Source organism: Lepidochelys olivacea (genome assembly GCF_965140295.1).
Source record: "Lepidochelys olivacea isolate rLepOli2 genome assembly, chromosome: 9".
Taxonomy (NCBI): domain Eukaryota; kingdom Metazoa; phylum Chordata; order Testudines; family Cheloniidae; genus Lepidochelys; species Lepidochelys olivacea.
Window position 1 is genome coordinate 84,943,920 of NC_140419.1, and position 21,823 is coordinate 84,965,742.

Below are 21,823 nucleotides of genomic sequence, written 5' to 3' on the forward strand. Positions count from 1 at the left end.
TGGTAGTGTTTAGAATAATCAGCTTCTCTAAAAAAAATTCTGCTGTACTTCTTCTCTTCTTACTCTTTTACTGATATTCTGTTGAAATTAATGGAACATTAGGTAATATCAAGTTCATCCATACACATTGCAGATGTGTTCTGAAGGAAATATTTGGTTTAGATATCAGTCAGCAGTTTTAGTAAACTTTCAGTGGTTGCAAAAATGCCAGATTGGGAACATGGCAGTGTATCCTTTCCCAGGTTGCTCTTTGGCGCTCTGGGGCCAGGGGACGCTAGCCTTGGGCAGAGGCCAGCAGCCAGAGTGGAGGAGGACTAGGGGTGCTGGGCAGAGGCCAGCAGCCACAGTGGGGGCTGGGCTCTGGTGGGCACAGAAGGGGCGGGGCTGGAGGGCTAGCTTCCCCAAGTCACCACCTATGTGTAACTGAGATGAGAATCTGCTTCTTTTTTTTTTTTTTTTTTTTTTTTTTTAATTCTCTGATCCCGCTTTTAGTTGTGAGGGAGAAGGGAGAAATGAGCCTGGAGCATAAAAAGCACAGAAAGCCCCAATAAAAGTAGAACACTTTAGTTGTATTAGCAGCAAATTAGTTGTTCAAGTGATCTTTACTCTAGCAGTTTTTATAGAACTTCAAACGTTTTGCATGTAATGGCATCCATTCATATGTAAATAATGGCATATGGGCTGTGAAAGTGTGAACTGTTGTAGGCATATTTGTACTGAAGTGAAAGACATTCTCCATGTTAGGCATTTGCATGTACTTATGATTCATAATCAAATATTGCTGTAGTAGGTATCCTAATTCTTTTTTTCTTAGTTGTTTGCCTTTAAAAATCATTTACTTAGTAATGCTTACATTAAAATGCGATAAATACAGATGTAGAGAAAACCTTTCCAAATGAATTCTATTTGAATAAGAAGATACAGTTGCCTGCTAATGTTGTTGGATGCCAATTCCTGTAACAGACATTAACTTATTATAATTGATGGTTATTTAAACCTTCTGCAGAGAGGTTTTTGTTAATGAGCAAATATTTTTTTGACCTACTGTCAACTGTATGTAACGCATACAAACCTTATGATCATATAATTGCCTTGTTGTTTTTTCAGTAATTTGAATACTTCTCTCAGTATCTGACTTGGGCTATATCCACACTACCACGTATGTTGGCAAAACTTGTAACTCACGGATGTGAATATTCCACTCCCTGAGCGATACAGGTTACACTGACATAAGTGCTCGAGTGGATAGCGCTATGTCGGCGGGAGAACTTGTCCCACCGTCGTAGCTTCTGCTGCTCCCTGAGGTGGTTTTTTTATGCCAACGGAAGAGCTCTCCCATTGCCATAGAGCATCTTCGCCTGACATGTGGCAGCGGCTCAGTGCATCGGTACAACTGTGCTGATGCAGCACTGTAAGTACAGACATGACCTTACTTGGATGTTCTTTAAGGGTAGCTTTATATGGCAGGAAAAAACACCCTTTCGGCAGCAAGATCCAGGCTTGTGCTACAGTGCTGAAAATAGACCCACCCTGCTCCCCAGCCTTCAGAGCCTGAAAGTCAGCACAGCTATTTTTAGCACTGTAGTGCAGGCCCCGCAAGCTGAGTCTGCAGACCTAGGCTCTGAGATTCACTGGGTTGTATGCTGGGATCTAACTGTCAGGGTTTTTTTTTGTCTCTGTTTGCCAAATCCATTAAACCCTAGAAATGATTGGCTTTACTCTCAAGATTTACTGGCAAAACCTGAATTTGTGATTCCCATTACTATCAACAATTATGAAAACCATGACTTAATGATCAATTTAAAGTTTTATTTCATAAATTGAAAGAAGACTCTCTAATTAGCTACCTAGTCTAAATTCCATTTATTTTCGCTCAAGTTATTATGATCACTTTCCTTCTCACATACAGTAGCTTAAAACACACTACCTTAGAAATGCTTTTGTAGTAAGCTGCAAACAAACTAATGTAAACAAATTTGTGAAGACAAATCTGACTAAGGCTCCTTGACCATAAGAATTGAAGTTATTACGTTGAGTTTTTCTTTGTTGGGAGGTGAGAGGGAACTTATTTTAGATAATTTAAGATAAAATCTTGGTTGCTGTCAAAGATCTTATTTTTCACTCCCTACCACCAAGTTAGCCTTTTTATGGCAGATACAATTGTATCTTTTATAGAATGTGTAGAGTTAGAGGGCTAGCAATCGTAGGCAGTCTAGTCCAGGAGAGAGACTTGTAGAGCACTGGGAATCTGTGCAACTGGGTTCTGTTCCATCCCGTACCACTGACTAGTTGTGTGCTTTGGGAAGTCACTTAACCTTGATTTGTCATTACAGGAGTGGTGGGCTTTCCCCTTTATGAGCAATTCCTTCATTTTAAATCTTTCCAACTATCAATAACACACTCCAAAATGTGCATTTCTAGTGTGTACTGTAGTTCTTTGGGCTATCTCCATGTGCCATTCAGCCTCGTATCTCAGAACACCTCACAAAACATGCACTCACTAACCAGAAATGCACTGCCTGTCACTTGTGACTGATTAAATATTTGTCATTAACAAAATTGCAATCCAATTACAACTGGACATATCCATTATTTCAAAGCAAGCATTTCCATATTCTAGTATGTGTTCCTTCATAAAATCATACCAATCTTACCATAGAAATTACAGATGGAAAATACTTTAGTATTGCAGTTTGCTTTATCCATTCTGACAAATTATCCAAGTGGTGCGGCAGCTTTCCTTGGGGGAGATTTTACAATCCAATAATGCTCAGTACTAAGAAATATTACTGATAGCTTAATTTTTCTTTGCTAAATTTCATCCTATTAGTTATTCTTGGACTACCCTAAACAAGTCCTTTTTCTCTTTCCCATTTCTGTGATTATTTTTCATTCCCCCTCTTCCCTCCCCTTTGGGTACCCTTTAGCTATGTTTTCTATCCCTCTCCATATCCCAAATGTGAAGTGTGCTCCAGAATCTAGTATAAACCAAAGTCAGAAAAATGCATTTGAGAATTTATAAACCATTTTGAATTTTATTTGTGAAAAGCTGAGACTTGTGTAGCATGTCTTGTATGAATGAGAACTGACAGTAATGCTTAGTTTTTTCTTGATTGACAGTAACTTGAACTACCCTCAGTAGGACACCCAGGCTTGCATAGATGTGCTTTAAGTATGTTTGACTTGCAATACTCTTTTCTTGCTCCATAAATTATGCATTCATCACATTACACTGTGATTTGGTATTGCTTATGTATACCATTAAAACTTTTAATTTCAAGAGCAGCAGACTTCTTGCTGAAACATTGCCATCTCCTAGGTGAGTTTGAGCAACTTGAAGCAACTTGCTTTGCATTACTACTTTTCAGCTATTTGGTACGGCATGGCTTTTCTTGGTCAGCAGTAATGGATGTGAATGAGCTCTGGGGATTGAGGAAGTAAGGAGTAGTTAATTGGCAACTATTTTTTTTAATCGGTTTTTCTTTCCTCAGTAGTTCCTTTGTATTCCACCTTGTTTTTCCAACTTGATATTTTCCTCACTACCTCTAGTCAAGCTGTCATTCATCTAAATTTAACAGAAAAGTCGTAAAAGTTGTTTATTAAACCTACTCTCACCCTTCAAGAAGCAAGTTTGTGTAATGTGCAACTTCATGTCAGTTGCAATTTTCATGTGTGCTATATCTCTAGGATTGAACTGTAACTTGAATGGGAGAAAGTTATATCTTAACCAAAGATTCGACAAAGGCAACGCATATGAAAACTGTTGAGCCCTTTTTCCTGATGAGAATATAAGGTCCATGGTTCGCTCCCATACAAAAGGGTGCTGATAACACACACACAATACACAGAGATCTTTGTGTGTTCTGTCAGTTTATTGATTTGCCATACCCTCTTGCTTAGTCTAGATATTGCTGTGGCGGTTTTTTCGATGCAGACGTTGAGTTCTGTTCAAGTGAGAGGTTGACTGCGATAGAGAACCCCAGGTATGTGAACTCGTTCACCACTTCAAGTTCATAGCTGTTGATCTTGATGGAGGGTGCTTCTGCAACTCCTGGGCACATTATGTTCATCTTTTTTAGGCTTATAGTAAGCCGAAGTCTTGGCAGGCTTTGGAAAAACTGTCCAGGAGGTTTTGGAGATGGGCTTCTGTGTGGGTTGGCACTGCTGCATCGTCAGCGAAGAGGAGGTGTTGGATAAGGGCCTCCCAAGTCTTGGTTTTAGATCTGAGTCTTGCAGGATTGAACAGCTTTCCATCAGATCTCATGTGCAAGTAGATTCCCTCAGTTGAGGAACCAAAAGCTTGTTTCAGCAGCAGGGAGAAGAAGATCCCAAACAAAGTTGGGCCAAGTACACAGCCTGTCTTAACTCCGCTACGAATCTGGAAAGCCTCAGAGACTGAGCCATCATATTGAACTTTGAACATGGAAGGATCAAATCATGCTTAAGAGTTTGGGCGGGGACATTCAATCTTTTTTAGAAGCGCGAATAGTCCACTTCTACTCACAAGGTCAAAAGCCTTTCTAAGATCGATGAAGGCTATGTAAAGGGGCTTTTTTTTTGTTCTCTGCATTTCTCTTGTTGTCGTCTCAGTGAGAAGATCATATCGATGGTAGACCTTTCAGCTCTGAAGCCACACTGTGATTCTGGATAGATTCTGTCTGCAAAGATCTGAAGTCTGTTCAGGACAACTCAGGCAAAGGCTTTTCCCATAATACTAAGAAGGGAAATGCCACGATATGTGTTACAGTTGCTCCTGTTAACCTTGTTTTTACAGAGAGTGATGATGTTGGCCTCTTCGATTTCTTGTGGTACTTTGCCTTCTTTCCAGCACAGGCAAAGCAACTCGTGAAAATGTTGCAGTAGAATAGGTTTTTCACATTTCCTGATCTCATAACAGCTTATGATATAAAATATTATAAATTGTGATTTAAAATGTATGTAGGTTGTTCAAAATGTTGCTGTTCTGCTTTCTGTAGAATTGAACGGTTCTCTTAGCTCATGTGCTCCTGTATGTGTACGTGTTGACACAAGCGGTCAGATTTTTAAAGTCTGATTTATTTTTTTTGCACATAGGTGTAAATTATTACAGGTGTGGGGCACAAGTGGGTAGTTAGTTTCATATCACTTTTATCTACAGAAAGCATGCACAGAAAGGGAATTCTATCTGTATTCTCCTCTCCCCCATTTTTACCCGAGTGGCTATATTACTTTGTAGCTGCTAAATATGGCAGTTTGGGTTGGTCCTTTTCTTTTCAGTTATGAAAACAAAGTTAATCATCATGATCCAAACAAGCACGACTTATTTGTAATTACGACCGTATTAATGAGCATGAGGAGCAAAACACGGATCCCAGATGTTTTAGTTTCCTTGAATAGGAGTTACTTTGGAACTCTCATTGTCCGTATCAACCCAATTTTCATCAGACCCCCATGAAAATATTAAATTGTAGCTAGTTTACTTTCTGTATTTCACTTACTGGCACTTCAGTTGACTTACAAAATAAAGGTTTAAATCTTCTATTACACTGAAAACTTCTGACTCATCATTAACTATACAGCTGTTACCAGCACCTCCATAATATTGTGTAATTTTGTGATAATGATATAACTGAGCAGTTACAAGAGTATACAGTGAAGGTGTACATTCATGATATTCTATGCAAATTACAATTAATGCTAATTTTCCTAAAATTTTAAAACCTTCAGTCAGCTGCCAACTATGAAAATAACATTAAAGGACTTTTTCCTGCCTCAGGCTTCAAATTGAGGTGGCCATACATTTTCATTTTTATTATTGTACACTTGACTTTCATCTTATTGTGTAGCTGCATGTGCCTTTCTGTCTTTGATAGGTTCGTACTAGGATTCATATCTCAGTTCTTGGGCGTTACTCAAATTTGTTATGATTTGTTCAGATTAGCTCCCAGAATGTTACTTATTTTACTACTGAAGTAGCATATAACCCCACAATAGCCGCAGTTGGAACTGAGGTGTTATTGTGGTGATTTCTGCATTAAACATATAGGATGACTTCTGGCCTCATTAAAGTCAAAGAGGCAGATCCTCAACTAGTGGAAAATTGTTGAAGTCAATGGAGCTTTGACAGTCTGCACCAGCTGAGAATTTATACCTGGAATTTTGGCCACTAACTTCACTGGGCCCATGATTTGACATATAGTGAGATATTCCTTGCCTCAATGAGTTTAGTCTTTAATTTGAAGCAGGATGTAACAAGCAAATATGATGGATGAAATAAAAGGAGGAAAAGGAGAGGGAGAGTGAAGGTTACAAAAATAAGACCATGTGATTACATAGTCTTGCACATAGTCTCTTCTCTTGCACAACTTGATGGTTCCTGAAGGTATCAAATTCAGCTGGTATGGAATGTTTTACATGACAATTAATGCACAAATTAAGAAAGGTGGATCAGAGCATCCACAGTACCTAGAAGAGTGTTTTCTAATAACAGTCTGTACAGGTCTGTCCTGAGAGAATTGGAATTTTTGGTTTAGATTTAATAATATCCACCTCTTTTCATCAGTAGAACTCAATAAGCTATTAATACTGTACAGGCACATTATGTTACTGAGAAACTTGAAATCTAATAATGAATTGCCATAATCTTTAACAGTATCTTTTCTTGTGGGATGGGGGAAATGTCCCAAAAATAATATGCAGTGTAATTCATCAAAAATAAAAAAGTGAACAGTTCCAAGCATATTAATGCAATATAATAATCAAAGCATATTGACAGAAGTAACAAGGAATCTTAATTAAACATCTTTCTGACTAAAGGAAAGAACAAGACTATCAATTTAATTTTAAAAAATTTGAATCATGCCTTAATATTATGACTTAATCATTTACCTGACCCAAAACACCAGGATGACTTAAGTCTCTTAGACTTACAATGCATTCAATCAGTGTATTTTTATACCACTGGCACAGTGTGTGTGGGGAAAAAAGGGAATATTAAAGTGGTGAGAATTCTGTAGGCATTGTTTGGTTAGTAATAAATCACAAACCTGCGTATGTCAGACAAATTGAACTATGATTTTTAACATAGGCCAGCTTTAGGTTGGCAATAGATTTATGTGGCCTACCATCTTGATTTTTAAAATTAGAAATTAGTAATATCAAATTGAGATTTGCAGAACATAATTTTTTACTGTGTGATTTTAAGAGGTGCAGGAAAATGTCTGGATTGTATATATGTTCGCTTAGTGTATTTCTTATTATCCAGTAATTATAATTACAACATTGCCTTTCTAGAGATGGAAAGGCACAGCAGTAAGTAATGCAAAGTTATTTGATCAACAAAAATGTTTCATTAACTTACTGCTGTTGAGAATTGTTCTGTTAAGTGACACTGAAAAATAGCAGTTTAAGCCTTGAAATAGTAATTTATAACCAACATCAGGTTAAATACATGTTATTGCAGTGGTACTCAACCATTTCATCCTTCCAGCCTGAGCATCACAAATGAATGAAACCTCTTTAGAAAACGGTAATATATGTCAATTCTAATTTCACCAGTGTGAAGAGGTCTGGTTCTACCAACGTTCTTGTCATCTACTTGTCTATTCCTAAACTGCCATTTTTTCCCATTGGCATTTGCTCTAGTTGTGCAGTGCCTCTCTCAAACCCAGGAAGAACAGCACATGGAGAGCTATAAAAGGCAAACGTGGCCTCGTACCCTCTCATTATCAGTACTTTATCATGTCTAAAATAGATTTTGTTTTCTGATACTGCTCCATGTCACTGGGACAAGGGAGGAGAGGAACTGGGGTCTGATTTTTCAACTTGCAGCAGTTGCGCAGCTGGTTTTGAAAATAATTCTATGGGGTCTTGGAGAATATCATTCACCTTCTGAGATGAACTAATGAAGGCAATCACATACACAAATGTACTTCCATAATCCTGCCAAAGATAATCATAGTTGAGATGTATATAGTATGGTTTCATACAGAGTTTCTCTAGGCTTTACATAGATTGGTATTATCCCCATTTTCCCAGTGGGAAAGCTGAGGCACAGAATGCTACGATCTTTCCTTCCTAATAAGTATATTCCTCATTCATAAAAAGATACTTAACTTTTCTATTTGCTGTACCTGCCCCATGTTTTCCTGTCTCTCTAATCTCTGTATTGGCCATGGTTTGAAGCTGGGCATCCTAAAATACTCCTTAATGCTTGGTAGAGCTACCCCTCATCCTGTGTCAACCTATACAATGAACTACATTTAAGTCCATCCAAAAATAAAATTGGATTTTCTCCTCCTCTTTTTGTGTAAAACTACCAATGTTTAAAAAGGGGCCTGTAGTAATTCTCACCACCTCAGTAGTTCCAATAGGTTTTCATTAAATGTTTTCAAGCATTACACCACAATAAAACATATTGATCCTTGTTAAAAGGCTGGATCAACTATACATACGATAATTTCCCCGTTCCAGCTTAAACTTTTTTGCATCTACTGCACTCTGTACAACAACTCCATCTGAGCTAAATTTAGCTGTATTTAGCTATATTGAACCAAACTATGCTATTGATAGGACTACACACAATGGCTGAGTTTGACCCAGACATTTCAATGAACCCTGAGCACCTTTAGAAACACAGTTGTGTACCAGATCCAAGAGGTGTCATCTCTAGTCATTTCCAAATAGGGTTCATAGAACTAGTGAGTGTATCCTACGTTCAGTGGGTGGAAAATGAAGGCTGTTGAGGACTAGGTAGCTCCTTAGACTAGGCTTCTGCACTGTTAGATTCTCCTCTTTTGCTGAAACAACCAGTTGGCCAGATCAGTTCTTTTTCTTGTTAAACATAGGCACATTTGTGTATAAGTATCTCCTGTCCCAAGCTTAGAAAATAATAAATGCAGGTATATTGCACTCATTTTACCCTTTCTGATTTGCCCAGTTCTCCTTATACCAAATCTTGCACAATATACTGCTCTTATCTTTGACATTTGTTTCCAACATCTCTGGTTAACCACTCTCTCCTGTTTTTGTAATGCAGATGTTACTGAGATGAATGTAGATGGTACCACTTCCCCTTTGATTTTGAACTGCTACATTACACACCTGCCCACAGGATCTTACGTTATCAGCGGATTATCTTAGATTATCTTCATTAGCTGCTCTATTACTTACCATACATCTGTTTTGCAGAATAGTTTCAAGTCCTATAGTTTCACAAATTTGAGTCTCTTTGATGGTACCATTATAAGTATTTTACCTTTTTACATTGACATTTCTTAATTTGCATGAATATTTTGCTCATTCAGATTGTCTACGTTGATATGTTAAACACAATAGTTCCTTACAGAGTTATCATTCTGATTATTTTCAAGATGTCAAAATATATTTTTTCCAGCATAACTCTTCCCCTACCTAAAATTATGTTGTTTAATCTTTTCAAAACAGATTTGTCATTGATCTGTTTTTTATATATTTTTCCCCAAAATCTGTTCCTCCTTAAGACTGTCCCTGTAGCAAAACCAACTCATCAAGGAGTGACCACCCAGGAAATCTAGTCAATTGGTTTGACCATATAACTTGTCCAGCCATGAAATCTGGAAACCATTTGTCTAAGAGAAAAGGATATACCATACTGGTGTATTGCACTATTAAGAATTAATTGTCAGAGTAGTCATCATGCCATCAGCTTTTATTTTTGCTGTCTCTTACCTTTTTCTTTCCCAGTTGGTTCATTAGGTAGTTCAATTTAGGCACACACACCAAAAAAAAAAAAAAAAAAAAAGAGCTTTAAAAATCTGTTTTGTTTTCAACAGTGCCCTTAAAGATAGCCGTTTCCCCCCAATGACGAGGGATGAGCTGCCACGGCTTTTCTGCTCAGTGTCTCTACTCACTAATTTTGAAGATGTATGTGATTACTTGGACTGGGAGGTAAGGATTCCAGATCTTTTTAAAGAAAATGACCTTGATATCAGTATCCTCTAGTTCCTCCCAACCTAATAAGAAAATAACTGACATTTTGGAATATTTAGTGTAGTTATCTGATTGTCTTAGTTGTCTTTTATACACATAAGATGATGCATCTCTGGTGTCTCCTGGGAGATCTGGTGTTACCATGCAAGTTCTTAGGATATGGAAACCGTAAAGTGGAACTGAGCCATTTTCATGCCCACTGGATGATCACAGTAAACCTGTGTTCTTAAAAGACACATGAACAAAACGCCACTGATGTCTCAGGGTTGTTTTTTGTTTGTTTGTTTGTTTTTTAAGATTAAATCCTGCAATATTAAAATAGGCATAGTCTGAAATACATCCTCAGTTTTTTGGATCAAAACTTTCTGTAATGAAGTAGTTATAGAGGAGACCTAGATAGTCATAGTCCATCATTCTGCTAGAACAAGATAAGTCTCTAGAAAGAGGCTGTACCAGACAATCTATACTGATACTACATTTGACCTTAAGCTGCTGGAATCACATAGTACACTCATTGGGAAGGTAGAAGGAAAAAAAAAAGTCCCACACAGCTGCCTCATTTAGATATAGGAATAAGCATGGATGGCTGAAGCCAAATAACACTTTATCTGGAGAAAATGGTGCAAGCCAGACAGTTAGCACCTGTCCCCACTAATCCCTTGAAAACAATGAGAACCAAATATACCATTTATTTTTTCAATTTAATACTTATCCTGTGAAGAGCAGCATCCACTTTACTTGTTACGGTTAAAGGGAAACTGCACACATTGTCTTGGCACAGCAGCATGAAAACGCACAGGTTACAAAGCAATTGCTGTTATGTTTACATTTTTTTTTAATTACAATGTATATTTGAGTGCGACAGTTTTACTGAAAATTTGTCACTTACGTAAATAATGGACATGGTCTAGTCCAGTACAAAAGAAAACAAATTCCACTGTCTTGTGTTAATAATGGTTTAACACACATAAAAGAGCTCTAATGCTTAGTGTTCGTTTTTTAAAAATTGTGAACAGTAATGCTTTTCTATTGGCTGTATCTGTAGGTTGAAAACGGGTGTATAGTCTCCACAATTGGGTGCTCTCACTGGTAAGGTCACAAGAGGCCTCATTTTCACTTGGGTGACTGTCTCCAGCGTTAGCCTCTGAAGTGCCAATTGTACAGTAATTGAAAGCTTAAATATAATGCATTTCACAGTTAATTGGTAGTGACAACAGCTTCATGTCTTCTCTACTGCTGAGCAAAATGGGTGCAAGTTTCCTTTGAGGAATGATCAGTGTTTTCACCATAAACACCATTCTTCATGATTTATATCTCATCTGTCAAAAATTTACTCTGAGCTGAAGCTTTGTCCTAAACCAAGAGCAGTTTTTTTTCTAGACAATCCAATTGTCTGTCTCTGAGCTACAGAAGTACAATATATGTTTGGACCACAATTTTTCAAGCGTTAATAACTACAGTGGCTTTTTAAATGAAACTTTACAGGCCAATAATTAAATCAATTTAGTGAATAATTCAAACTGTCTGGTTGAGATTTTGTCTAGTCTGCTTGCTACAGTTTAGCATTTGATGCTAAAATTAGTAATGTGAAGGATTTAATAACTCAGTCATTTAAATTTATTTTAACTCTTGAAAATTGACTGTGGGCATGTTCAGAAACTGTTTTTCATAATATTTTAAATGCACACTAATATTTTATTGGCTTCATGCTATTGTCTAGTACAGTATAATGTAATGATCATTATCTTCCCAAGTTGAAATAGGCATTTCAAGTTTCCAGATAAATATTTTTACATAATGACAAACTGTTTCAAAGGAGCCATTATGTTCTATCAAATAAGCATATTGCTTTAAAATGACCAAAATATGTATTTGTTCGAGAGAGGGGCTTAAACCAAAACCCCAGCTCAGAACACCCACCAAACTTTGGGAAAGTATGGATCTGAACGTTGTGATTTGGAGCCCATCTTCTAATTTATACCTTAAATGTCTGTATGTATGTAACTTCAGCAATTTCACTTTCTGTATTTTATTGCAAAGTCCTATAGAATTTAATAACAGAAATAAAAATAGGATTTGAGAGAAATGACTTTCGATGGTAATAAAATATAAATTCCTTTTGATAGAATTTGTAATCCTCCCTATAGAATTAAATAGAGAGCTATATCCCAGCTATAGAACTCTATACATTGGTTTAAAAATTCTGTAGAAAAATATTTGCGATGAAATTTCTTAAGACACTTCAATAACGGAAATCATTAGCCTCTTTTGGAAGGGTGGGAAAGGTAAGAGTATTGTCAAATATTTTAATAATCTACTTTTAAAGCCTCTAACATGGTAAAGCAATCAAAAGAGGTGGCCATAATATAATGAGTCTCCTGAGACATGGCAAAATCCTGTCATTTTTTCTGCCATGCTTTTCAAGTGATGGTTCTATATATAACTATAAATGACGTACAGGCATTCCATATAAAGTAAGAAGTTTATACTGAAATGTTAGTCCTTAAAAGAATGATGTGTCACTGTACATGCCCCTTACAGTGAGACAGCTTATGTCATCCATGTTTCTTTTAAGGGAACTGCAGTTATGCAATGTCAGTGGCAAAAAGACATTTCAAGATGGCTAGAATATGACCTAAAGAGAGATTCTGGGTCTTCCATCTGGTATAACTGCTCATTTCCAGATCATCCTGAAAAATCATCAGCCTGGTTAGGAGACCTTACTTCTGTAGGTATGCTATTGAGATCTTGTGGGAGCTAATTCAGCAATTTGCTGACAGAAGTCAAAATATTTCAAAATTGCAGATCCAGACAGCTTGCAGTGCTGTGGTGGTTTAGAGACGATCATTTGAAGACATGGCTCAGGACAGGAGTGCCTCCTATACCCTGAAACAGACTGATAGATCTTCCTTCTACTGATTAATGAATTGTTTCCCCAAACTGAAGAGATCAGTTTTTCAGTTGCAGCAAGCAGTGAGAGATCCTCTTTGCAGCAGAGACTTCAGGCGAGTAAACAGGAGACATGAGTGAATTGACTGCCATTAGCTCCCATATGATTTTTCAAATTGCCACCATTTTCACCTTTTATAAAGGTTTTCACCTTTTTATATTTACTTTCAAAGGATCACATCAGTACAGTGATTCATGAAGACACTTCATAAAAAACACAGGGTTTCCATTCACGCATGACTGTATATGATTGCACTATGCATCCGTAGTTCACACACGTGGTGGTTTGCAATGGATGCTGGGCAGATATGCATTGTCTCCTCATTTCTGTAAGCACAGAGTCTTCCTCCCACGAGACATCTCTCCACTACCCCTGTCCAATGTCTACTTATGTGGAGTGTCACAGCCTTTCCATCAAAGAAAGGTGGTGAGACATGCAGTGTCATGAATTCTGGGATATGTTTTTGAATGATAATACTTCTTTAGTAGAGAATGTGGACACCAGAGGGCAAGTGGGGAAGCAGCTCATGGAAGTAAAATAACTGTTTAATGCTACTGACATGGAGGCAGTAAGATCTGCACCCTTTCACATCCTCCAGTGTATCTGATGGGACTTTTTCTCCCAATCCATTTCCCCTTGCAGCCATCCATCCCCAAAGCAAACTCAGTTTTATTCCTCCCTTCACCCACTTTGCAATCACCTTCCTGATTTCTTTACCCTTCCACTAAGGTCATCCCTGCCCTGCACAGATTCTGCAATTCCCTCTTCTCCAAAATTATTAATTTTTTTGCTCGTAGCTTTATTGCTCTTGAATTCCTTTACTCTCAACTCATGTCAGAGTGGGAATCTTTAAACTATTTAGCGAGGCATTTCCTTACAGTACAATGCTCCACAGAGGAAATCAAACACTTAAAACATGTTCTGCTAGGTTACTAAACAGTACAGAGGGTTTCAGGATTTTTTTTTTTTTAAGGAAATTGTTTGATTTGCTTAGATCCTGAAAAAAAAAAAAGAGGGGATTCCTATCCATTCTGCATCTCTGGCCACTGAATCCCTTACCCCAGGAGAGAGGTTCAGGATGCTGTATCAGGAGTCCCTGGGAGGAAAAAATTGAATCCTACAAATGGATAGGACAAGTATGAAATATGCTTAAATGTTTCAGGAGGCAAGCTTTGGTACTACAGACGCTGGTTATTTGAGAGTAGATACCTTGTTAATGTGTGAAAGACAAACTAATTTATACATTTTCTGCATTTCTCTTTTATGAAAATACCGAAGGAAGCAAAAGCTATGTTATCATTTCTCTGTCACTCACATCCTATCACAGCTGGGTTTCCCCAGTACATTTCCTTTTAGTCATTTTTTTCTCCTCTTAAAATCATCTGTGTCTTCTTACCACAAAGTGATTCAGATTCCTTGAGAAAGCTTTGGGATATTGAAACAAGCCTTCCTGACATCAAGAAAAGTCAGAATACAGGCAGCACAGAAAATTAGCCAAGTTTCTTCAGTAGTTCCACATTAAGCATACTGTCATAAATTCAGGCTACTTAATGGCCAGTATTTTGTCAGTTTCTGGTTCCTGAAATAATGTGAAATGGTCCTTTATCCTGAATTTGTTGTCCTTCAATGAAATGCTACCAATCTGTAGAAGACTCCTGAGACTCTGGCTGTGGGGTTTGATGATGAGATGAAAGTTAATAGTAATGACTGAGAGATGGCTTTTCATCAGTCTGTACAAAATTAGATCATAATCTTAGAGTTTCTAGTGAACAGATGCACCCAAGAGAGAGTTTTAAAAAAACAACCACCCAAAATTTAAGCCTGTTCCAGTCAACTTAAGCTAAACTGAAAAAAAACCCACTTACACCAAAAGAAGAATGTCCATGCAGAGGTTGGCAGTTGTTAGCTATTAGTGGTTTAAATTCACAAGTTAAGTTATACCAATGCAATGTTCTTGTGTAGTTGTGGGGCAGGGTTTGTAATATGTCAGAAGTGTGTTGGACATCATAAATAGAGCAAGACATTTCCATGAACTCTGTCAGTCCATTTAATTGGTTATGACGCACAATCTACTCATCAATGAGAATTATATTTACTCTCTGTTAGAGTGCAATTATTTGTTGGTTGGATATTGAATCATATTCAGCACGTCATCAGTACAGTAAAAGCTGTGTTATCTGGCACTTTATCAACCGGAAAGCTCTATTATCCGGCATTTCTGATATCTCCCAATACAAATCCCCAATCTAGTAATGGGAACTAGTATATTGCCCAGAAAGTTATGCAATTGCACATTCTGCACTCTACTTTTATGCAAAAGAGGCAGAAGACAGCAAGCTGATATCAGGGATTAATTCAAAAAAGCAGTTTCCAGGGTGTGTTATCGGGCCATTACAGATTCAGCCCAATCTACTACGCCTTCCACATCTACAATGATAATTGATAACCTTGAGGCAAGAGCCTTGAAGTGCCTTCTGAGTCACCAAAGAAAGATTAAATATGTTCAGTATAGTTTTAGTGTTGTGTATTTTTAGTGATCTGGGTGTACATCATGCACTGCCCATAGTGATATATAATATCATAAGATAAGTTTTCTATACCGTAGGTTATCTGTATACACCTAAGTGCTTCAAGACACCAACCACGCTGCAGTGCAGCACTACTACTGACTTGGCGAATACTTGTGTACTGCACTACTGTATTTTATACTTTATTCATTTTATTGTATTGTAATTCTTTGAAAATTGGTATTCCATTGGTAAAGTATAACTCTGAGTTAACTGGAATATTTGATTAACCAGCACCCGCTATTCCCCCAACATGCCAGATAACAAAGCTTTTACTGTATTTCTGGTTAATTCCTCATGAATATTGTAAACTATATGTTCTCATGATCACCTCTGTTGCACAGGATATTAGCACAGGAAGGTGGACCTAACTTTATATATTCCACAAAATTTTTAAATTTGATTTTGAAGACATGCTAAAATAAAAACATATTTTACAAAATACCTTGAGTAATTGAATATATACCATAAGTACTATGAAACTGTCAAATGCCTAATTGTGCAGCATGGTGGTGATAGCACAAGACAGCTCTGTACGTTCATTTTTTCCACCAATTACTATAATTGTATCTGTTCATATCAGTGAAGCAATCACATACTTCCTCAAAAAAGTTTATACAGAAAACTTAATGAGTTGAAATTAAACCCATCCTAAAATCTTTCATTGTTCCCTTGTATACTGAAATGTACCTCAGGTTCTGTAAAATGAGAGCTTCAACACTGATGAAATTCTAGCACTTCTCTAACCCACCACCAAATACAGGGTGTGACTGCAGCGAGAATATGTATCACATCATCTGTTCATCTAGATTCTAATCCCACTGCTCTCCTTACCTTTATGGATCCTAAGAACAGATATTGTCATTTATGAATTAAAACAATGAGAATGTCAATACCCTTCGAGCTTACTATCATAAAGCAGGCAAGAAGAGTGATGAGGGTGTATACATGTTATCACAGCACCACCAATACCCTGGGTGACTGCTCTGTGAGTTTCCTAATAGAAGCCTCATGAAAATAGGTAAATTAATAATAATAGCCTGAAAATTACCATACGCAGAGGCTAAATAAAATATTTTTGTACAAATTGGAACTAGGAAAAGTTAAAACAAAGTTAAGGTTTAAAATGGAATCAGGGATCATGTTGTATGCTCCTTAGGCTACGTAACTTTGACAGGCTCCTGTAGTTACACTTGTCTGTCCTCCCCTTTCTACCTCAAATTGCTTGCTAAACCCACTTGTTGAGCCTTTTCTTAAATTGGATTGTAAACTGTTCATGGCAGTGACCATTCTATGCTGTCTTTGCATATTGTCTAGAACAGTGGTTCTCAAAGTCAATCCGCCGCTTGTTCAGGAAAAGCCCCTGGCAAGCTGGACCGGTTTCTTTACTTGCTGTGTCTGCAGGTTCGGCTGATTGCAGCTCCCACTGGCCGCGGTTTGCTGCTCCAGGCCAATGGGGGCTGCGGGAAGTGGCGTGGGCCAAGGGACATGCTGGCCGCCCATCCCGCAGCCCCCATTGGCCCGGAGCAGCGAACTGCTGCCAGTGGGAGCTGTGATCGGCCGAACCTGAGGACGCAGCAGGTAAACAAACCGGTCCGGCCCACCAGGGGCTTTCCCTGAACAAGCAGTGGGCTGGCTTTGAGAACCACTGTTCTAGACAATATGCAAAGACGGTACAGGACCCCGATCCCAATCTACGTGCTGTAATAAAGAGAGATTTCAAAGGAGTTGCAGTTGTTGTGTTTGAGGACTGATAGATTTTTTTCAGTTTCTGGTATGTAGGAAAATTTAAAACTGATAGTGTTTGTATGTAAACAAATGTTTTGGTCAGGATACATTTTGGGTTTTATCTTGGCAGTTAATTCAATCTGTAATTACTTTTCTGCTCTAATCAATTTGTCTTGCAAATTTGATCTGAAAAAAACAGATGCAATAATAAAAGGGGGCACCTGAGCTTCACATGGATGGACCATGTTGATGTGCATCACTTTGTATTAGTGTGAAGTTTCCCATTATTCAGATGTGGTCTTACAGTTTGCATAAAGTTACTAGTTGGTTTCCTTGATCCTAGAATAAATTAGGCGAGATCTGCTTAAAGACTTTTCATTCCCAAATTTCAGTTTGTCATAATAGAACCGTCTGGTTCTGAATTACACCTTCAAAGAGTAAGATTTGGCTTCTAAAACAAAATTACACCTGCTTACTTGAAAGTTTAGGTTCAGAAATGTAAGAGAGATTAATTGAGACCAGTTGTTATGAAGGAGGTTAGAGATTCACATCTTCATTCAGAAAAGTTTCATCATATTTAAGACATGGTGCACTGATAAAGAGGAGGAGGATTTGCAAGTCAAGGTCGCCAGAATAAACTCCCACCCCTCACCCCACACTTATAGCCATATGAAGATGCTAGAGCAAAAGTAACTGTGTAATATTTACCTTGAAATATCTGTGTATTAATTGGACAGTTGGCCCTGGAGAGCCTATGTGCTCCATTATATTAATCCTTGGTTTTGAATTTGGCTGCCATGCAGTTGTTCTAGAGTAAGTCTTTATTCTAAAAATCTTTCTATACTTTTTGTTGAAATCAAATTAGTTTGTGCCAAAAAACAGGTATCTAAACCAAATAACACTATAAGCTTTTAAACACACAATACTCATGTTTCCACATGCACCTGAAGACTTCCAAATTTAAGTAAAAACAAATCTTATTTACAGGAGCACAAGAATAAAAATCTGAGGCTACTAACATTTTGTTTACTTTTGTGTAACTTAAAAGTAACTGAAAACTGTTTATTAAATTTTGGTAAGAAATTTCACTCCTAGCTGGAGGCCTCTTATGACAAATTGATCAAGAACATGTGTTTACAGCAGAATTATTGTACCCTTGAAAATAGGGAAGTGCTGTGTACACACGCATTATTTTTGCAAACAGTGCCTCGAAAGAGCATCCAGCCTAGTTCTTATAGGAATTTGGAACATCTCATGAAAGTCGCATGTCGCTCCTGTCTGTCAGCAATGTTGGTTTCTTCATTGTAGGCAGTAGACCTTACACTAGAAAACAGTCTTGTAATATATGGAAATATGAATTTGAAGTTGATTAGCTTCCCAAAGCTTTGAAATACCTTTCATTCCTGTACACCTCTTCTTCATACATTAGTGGAAATTTCATGGACTGGAAAGCTCAAGGGATTGGTAGTAGCTCAAACCTTTCACCATTAGGTTGCCAGTTCAGACAAGATCCCGGCTGTCATGGCCACAAGTCATTAGACCACAACACTGGTTGCCTAGGAAATGGAACTGGTGACCTTGGTTCACTTTTTTGGTGGACAGGTGTTCACATCCATTAATAACACCCCTGTTGGCAGGATCAGAAGAGAGGTCAAGCACTGAATGGGCATGGAGACCAAACTACTCTCCCCTCAAATGGTGTTCCCTTCAGGTCAGAGATGAAGTACTTTGGTGGGGAATTGTAGGGCATGCTTGTACTGCCACTGCCCTGACCAGGCTGTCAGTTGGACGCCATTAAAAAGGGCTAAATTCACTTCGGAATTACCTGGAAAATGTTTTTTAAAAAAATCTAAAATTGGGTAAACCTTTCTTTAAAAGGCTCACATCTTGTGATTTTTCACATTAGAAATTTCTTGTATTATTTTTAAATGTACTAATAAAACTGCCAATTTCTTTCAGGTGGGTGTACATGGCATTAGAATAGAATTCATCAATGAAAAAGGATCAAAACGCACCGCCACCTACTTACCGGAGGTTGCAAAGGAGCAAGGTCATTGTTGCACTTTATTTCATATGATCTGGTGAAGAATTTAAATATACATATAAACCTAAAATGCAATATTTGACCTTGCACTGATGTCAGATGATGGAGCAATACTTAACTGTAAGGAATGACTCTTATAAATGCCACTTACATGCCTGTATAAAATCAGTCCCGTTATTGAGAAGATTTCAGTAAATTGTAACAGTTTGTTAAGGAAGTCAGAAACAAACAGTAAAGTAGCAACAATATGCAAAATAAAAGATGTAGGGGGTGGTACAGTGCGAATTAAAAGCTGCCATTTTTCATACACCCAACTTGCTACAATCAGTGAAATGCAAAACTTATTTAACTTAGTGATGGGATGACTGCTCATGGATTTTAACAATGGAGTTATTTCGCAACCTGCAAATTTTTCTTTTGTTAGGCTCTCACTGCAGGCACTTAATCCTCTTTAAGAGCTTTGGCTTCCCATTGTTTCTTGGGTGGGTAGAAGGGAGTTGGTTTCATACTGAATATCCCAAAATACTTCTGTAAATGAAAGTGTGTCCCTTTTAAAAGAGGCACAGACTTGTAAGTTCATCATTTGAAAGAACAATATACACTAGTTCTGTTTAATACCAGTATATGGTGCTGATCCGCTAACTACTTACTAACGTTTTCTCTTCTAGCCGTGACTCTGGGGGTTTTTTTCATTTTTTGCATTGTTTTTGCATTTGCCTCCTTATGTTTGGATTTGTTGTGTTAAGAGATAAAGAAGAATCTGCACTAAGGATCACCTTGACTATACAACTCCTTGTCTACAAGTGACCACTTAAAATTATCCCTAAGATTTCCAGTACAATTTTGTTTGTTCTGTACTTATAGATCTGCATCTTTCAGTTTTTGCTGAGCCCTTATATGGTCACTTAAGACAGCTTTCACTATATTTATAAAATGTAATTGTTATGTGAACTTCTTTAGGTCAAAATTTTTATATATATAATTTTGGGTTCTTTTTAAAAAAACAGGTTTTTATACATGTGGTTTATTAAACAGACAAAGCAAAATGATATATTTAGTCTTGTTAGGCATCTATCTGAATAATCTAAGCAATTGTGTACTTCTGAAATAACACATCTAACAGTTTTATAAATAAAAGATGCACAGTTCATTTTCTACATATTATTGTGATACCATGTATTCAAAATTTGATCTTTATATATTGCTTTAAAATAGTGTAAAAGACTTGTTGGGTGAGAACCATAATTAACCTAAACTAATTGTGGGTTAATACTCCAAAAATTTATAAGCCAACCGCCAGCAAACTGTTTAATGTTGTAATTCTGAAATTGGAAAAATCACTATTAAAGTTAACAGTGGCACTTACAGAGAGGTCTGTGAGACCCCATACCATTTGATGATGAGGGATAGGATTTTTCTATCCTCCACCTGCACCTCTGAAAGCACATTTTGAGCCAGTTAAGATTGCTTACATGCAATATTTCCAATAGAAACTTGATTTTCAAGTGGTTCTATGTATTTTATTTCAATACGATTTAAAGGATTACTGTGATATATGACCTTGCCATAGTAGGATGAAGTCCTCGTTTTCTTTTACAGCTTTTAGACTTTGGAAGGGTATAATTTTTGTTTCCCCATATCCAGAAAACGCGGCTGTCTTGGATCTACTTTTAAACTATGTGCAAGATCTTTGCTTTGCACAATAACTTACTCTGATGTAGGAAGAATCCTGTATGTGGTACTTCCTGCAAGAAGCTGTTCTTAGGAACACAGGAATTTACTTGTTACAGATCTATGGGAATGTTTATAATGGACTTCAGCAGAGTAGATGCAAAAATATAACATGAAGTAATATTTTAATGTAAAGTCTGTTTAATTACATGCTCTTTGCTGATTTTTATTCTGATAAAACTCAACAGGATGGGACCACATTCAGACCATAGATTCCTTATTGAGGAAAGGAGGCTACAAAGCTCCAATTACTAATGAGTTCAGGAAAACCATAAAACTGACCAGGTATGTATTAGGGGATACATGACAGATATGTTTTGTTATTTCAATATTGCCCCAGTTTGTTTATTTCCTGTAGACATCTGCTAAAATATTGATGGTAAAGTCTTCCTTCATAATAACAGATTTAACAATATCTTCTGCAACAGTGGTCCTTTCTTCTTTTGGTGTGTGTCTGTAACTTCCATTAATCGTAACAGGAGTTAACACCACCCAGCAAGGGAAGAATGAACTGCTGTTTAATGTATGTCTTTCCAAGAGTCCTCTGTGTATTTTATTTCATGCTGCTGCTTAAAGATTGCAACTTGGAAAAATTATAGGGGTGTGGTAGCCCTTAGTTTTCAAAGTTAGTGCACCGGGTGTAATAGATATCCCCTCATGGGTTCAAGGGAGATTAGGCACTGTCACCATTCAAAATTCTAAAGTTCAGCTTGTGCAGGTGCTTCATATGCCCCTGCTAGGAAACTACAGTACCCTCCCAGCCTTTCTGAAAGGAAGGTGATACATTACATAACATTACCCCTACAGCTGGGTTAATCAGGCTGACAGTCCCTATATTGTTGGGCTGGGGACTTC

General features: G+C 37.4%; 1 protein-coding gene across 4 annotated transcripts in view; it reads left to right on the plus strand.

Moving 5' to 3' along the window:
- The window catches only part of AMMECR1 (AMMECR nuclear protein 1), a 112,413-nt gene that overhangs the window by 70,987 nt on the left and 19,603 nt on the right, over nucleotides 1–21,823 (plus strand). For 3 of the 4 annotated variants that reach the window (XM_084639815.1, XM_084639816.1, XM_084639817.1), the window contains 3 exons: nucleotides 9,792–9,906; nucleotides 19,153–19,243; nucleotides 21,157–21,253. In XM_084639815.1, the coding sequence (XP_084495941.1) occupies nucleotides 9,792–9,906; nucleotides 19,153–19,243; nucleotides 21,157–21,253 (303 nt within the window). Of the gene's footprint in view, nucleotides 1–9,791; nucleotides 9,907–12,523; nucleotides 12,681–19,152; nucleotides 19,244–21,156; nucleotides 21,254–21,823 lie in introns of those variants that run through there. The other variant, XR_014713066.1, reaches the window with a different exon arrangement.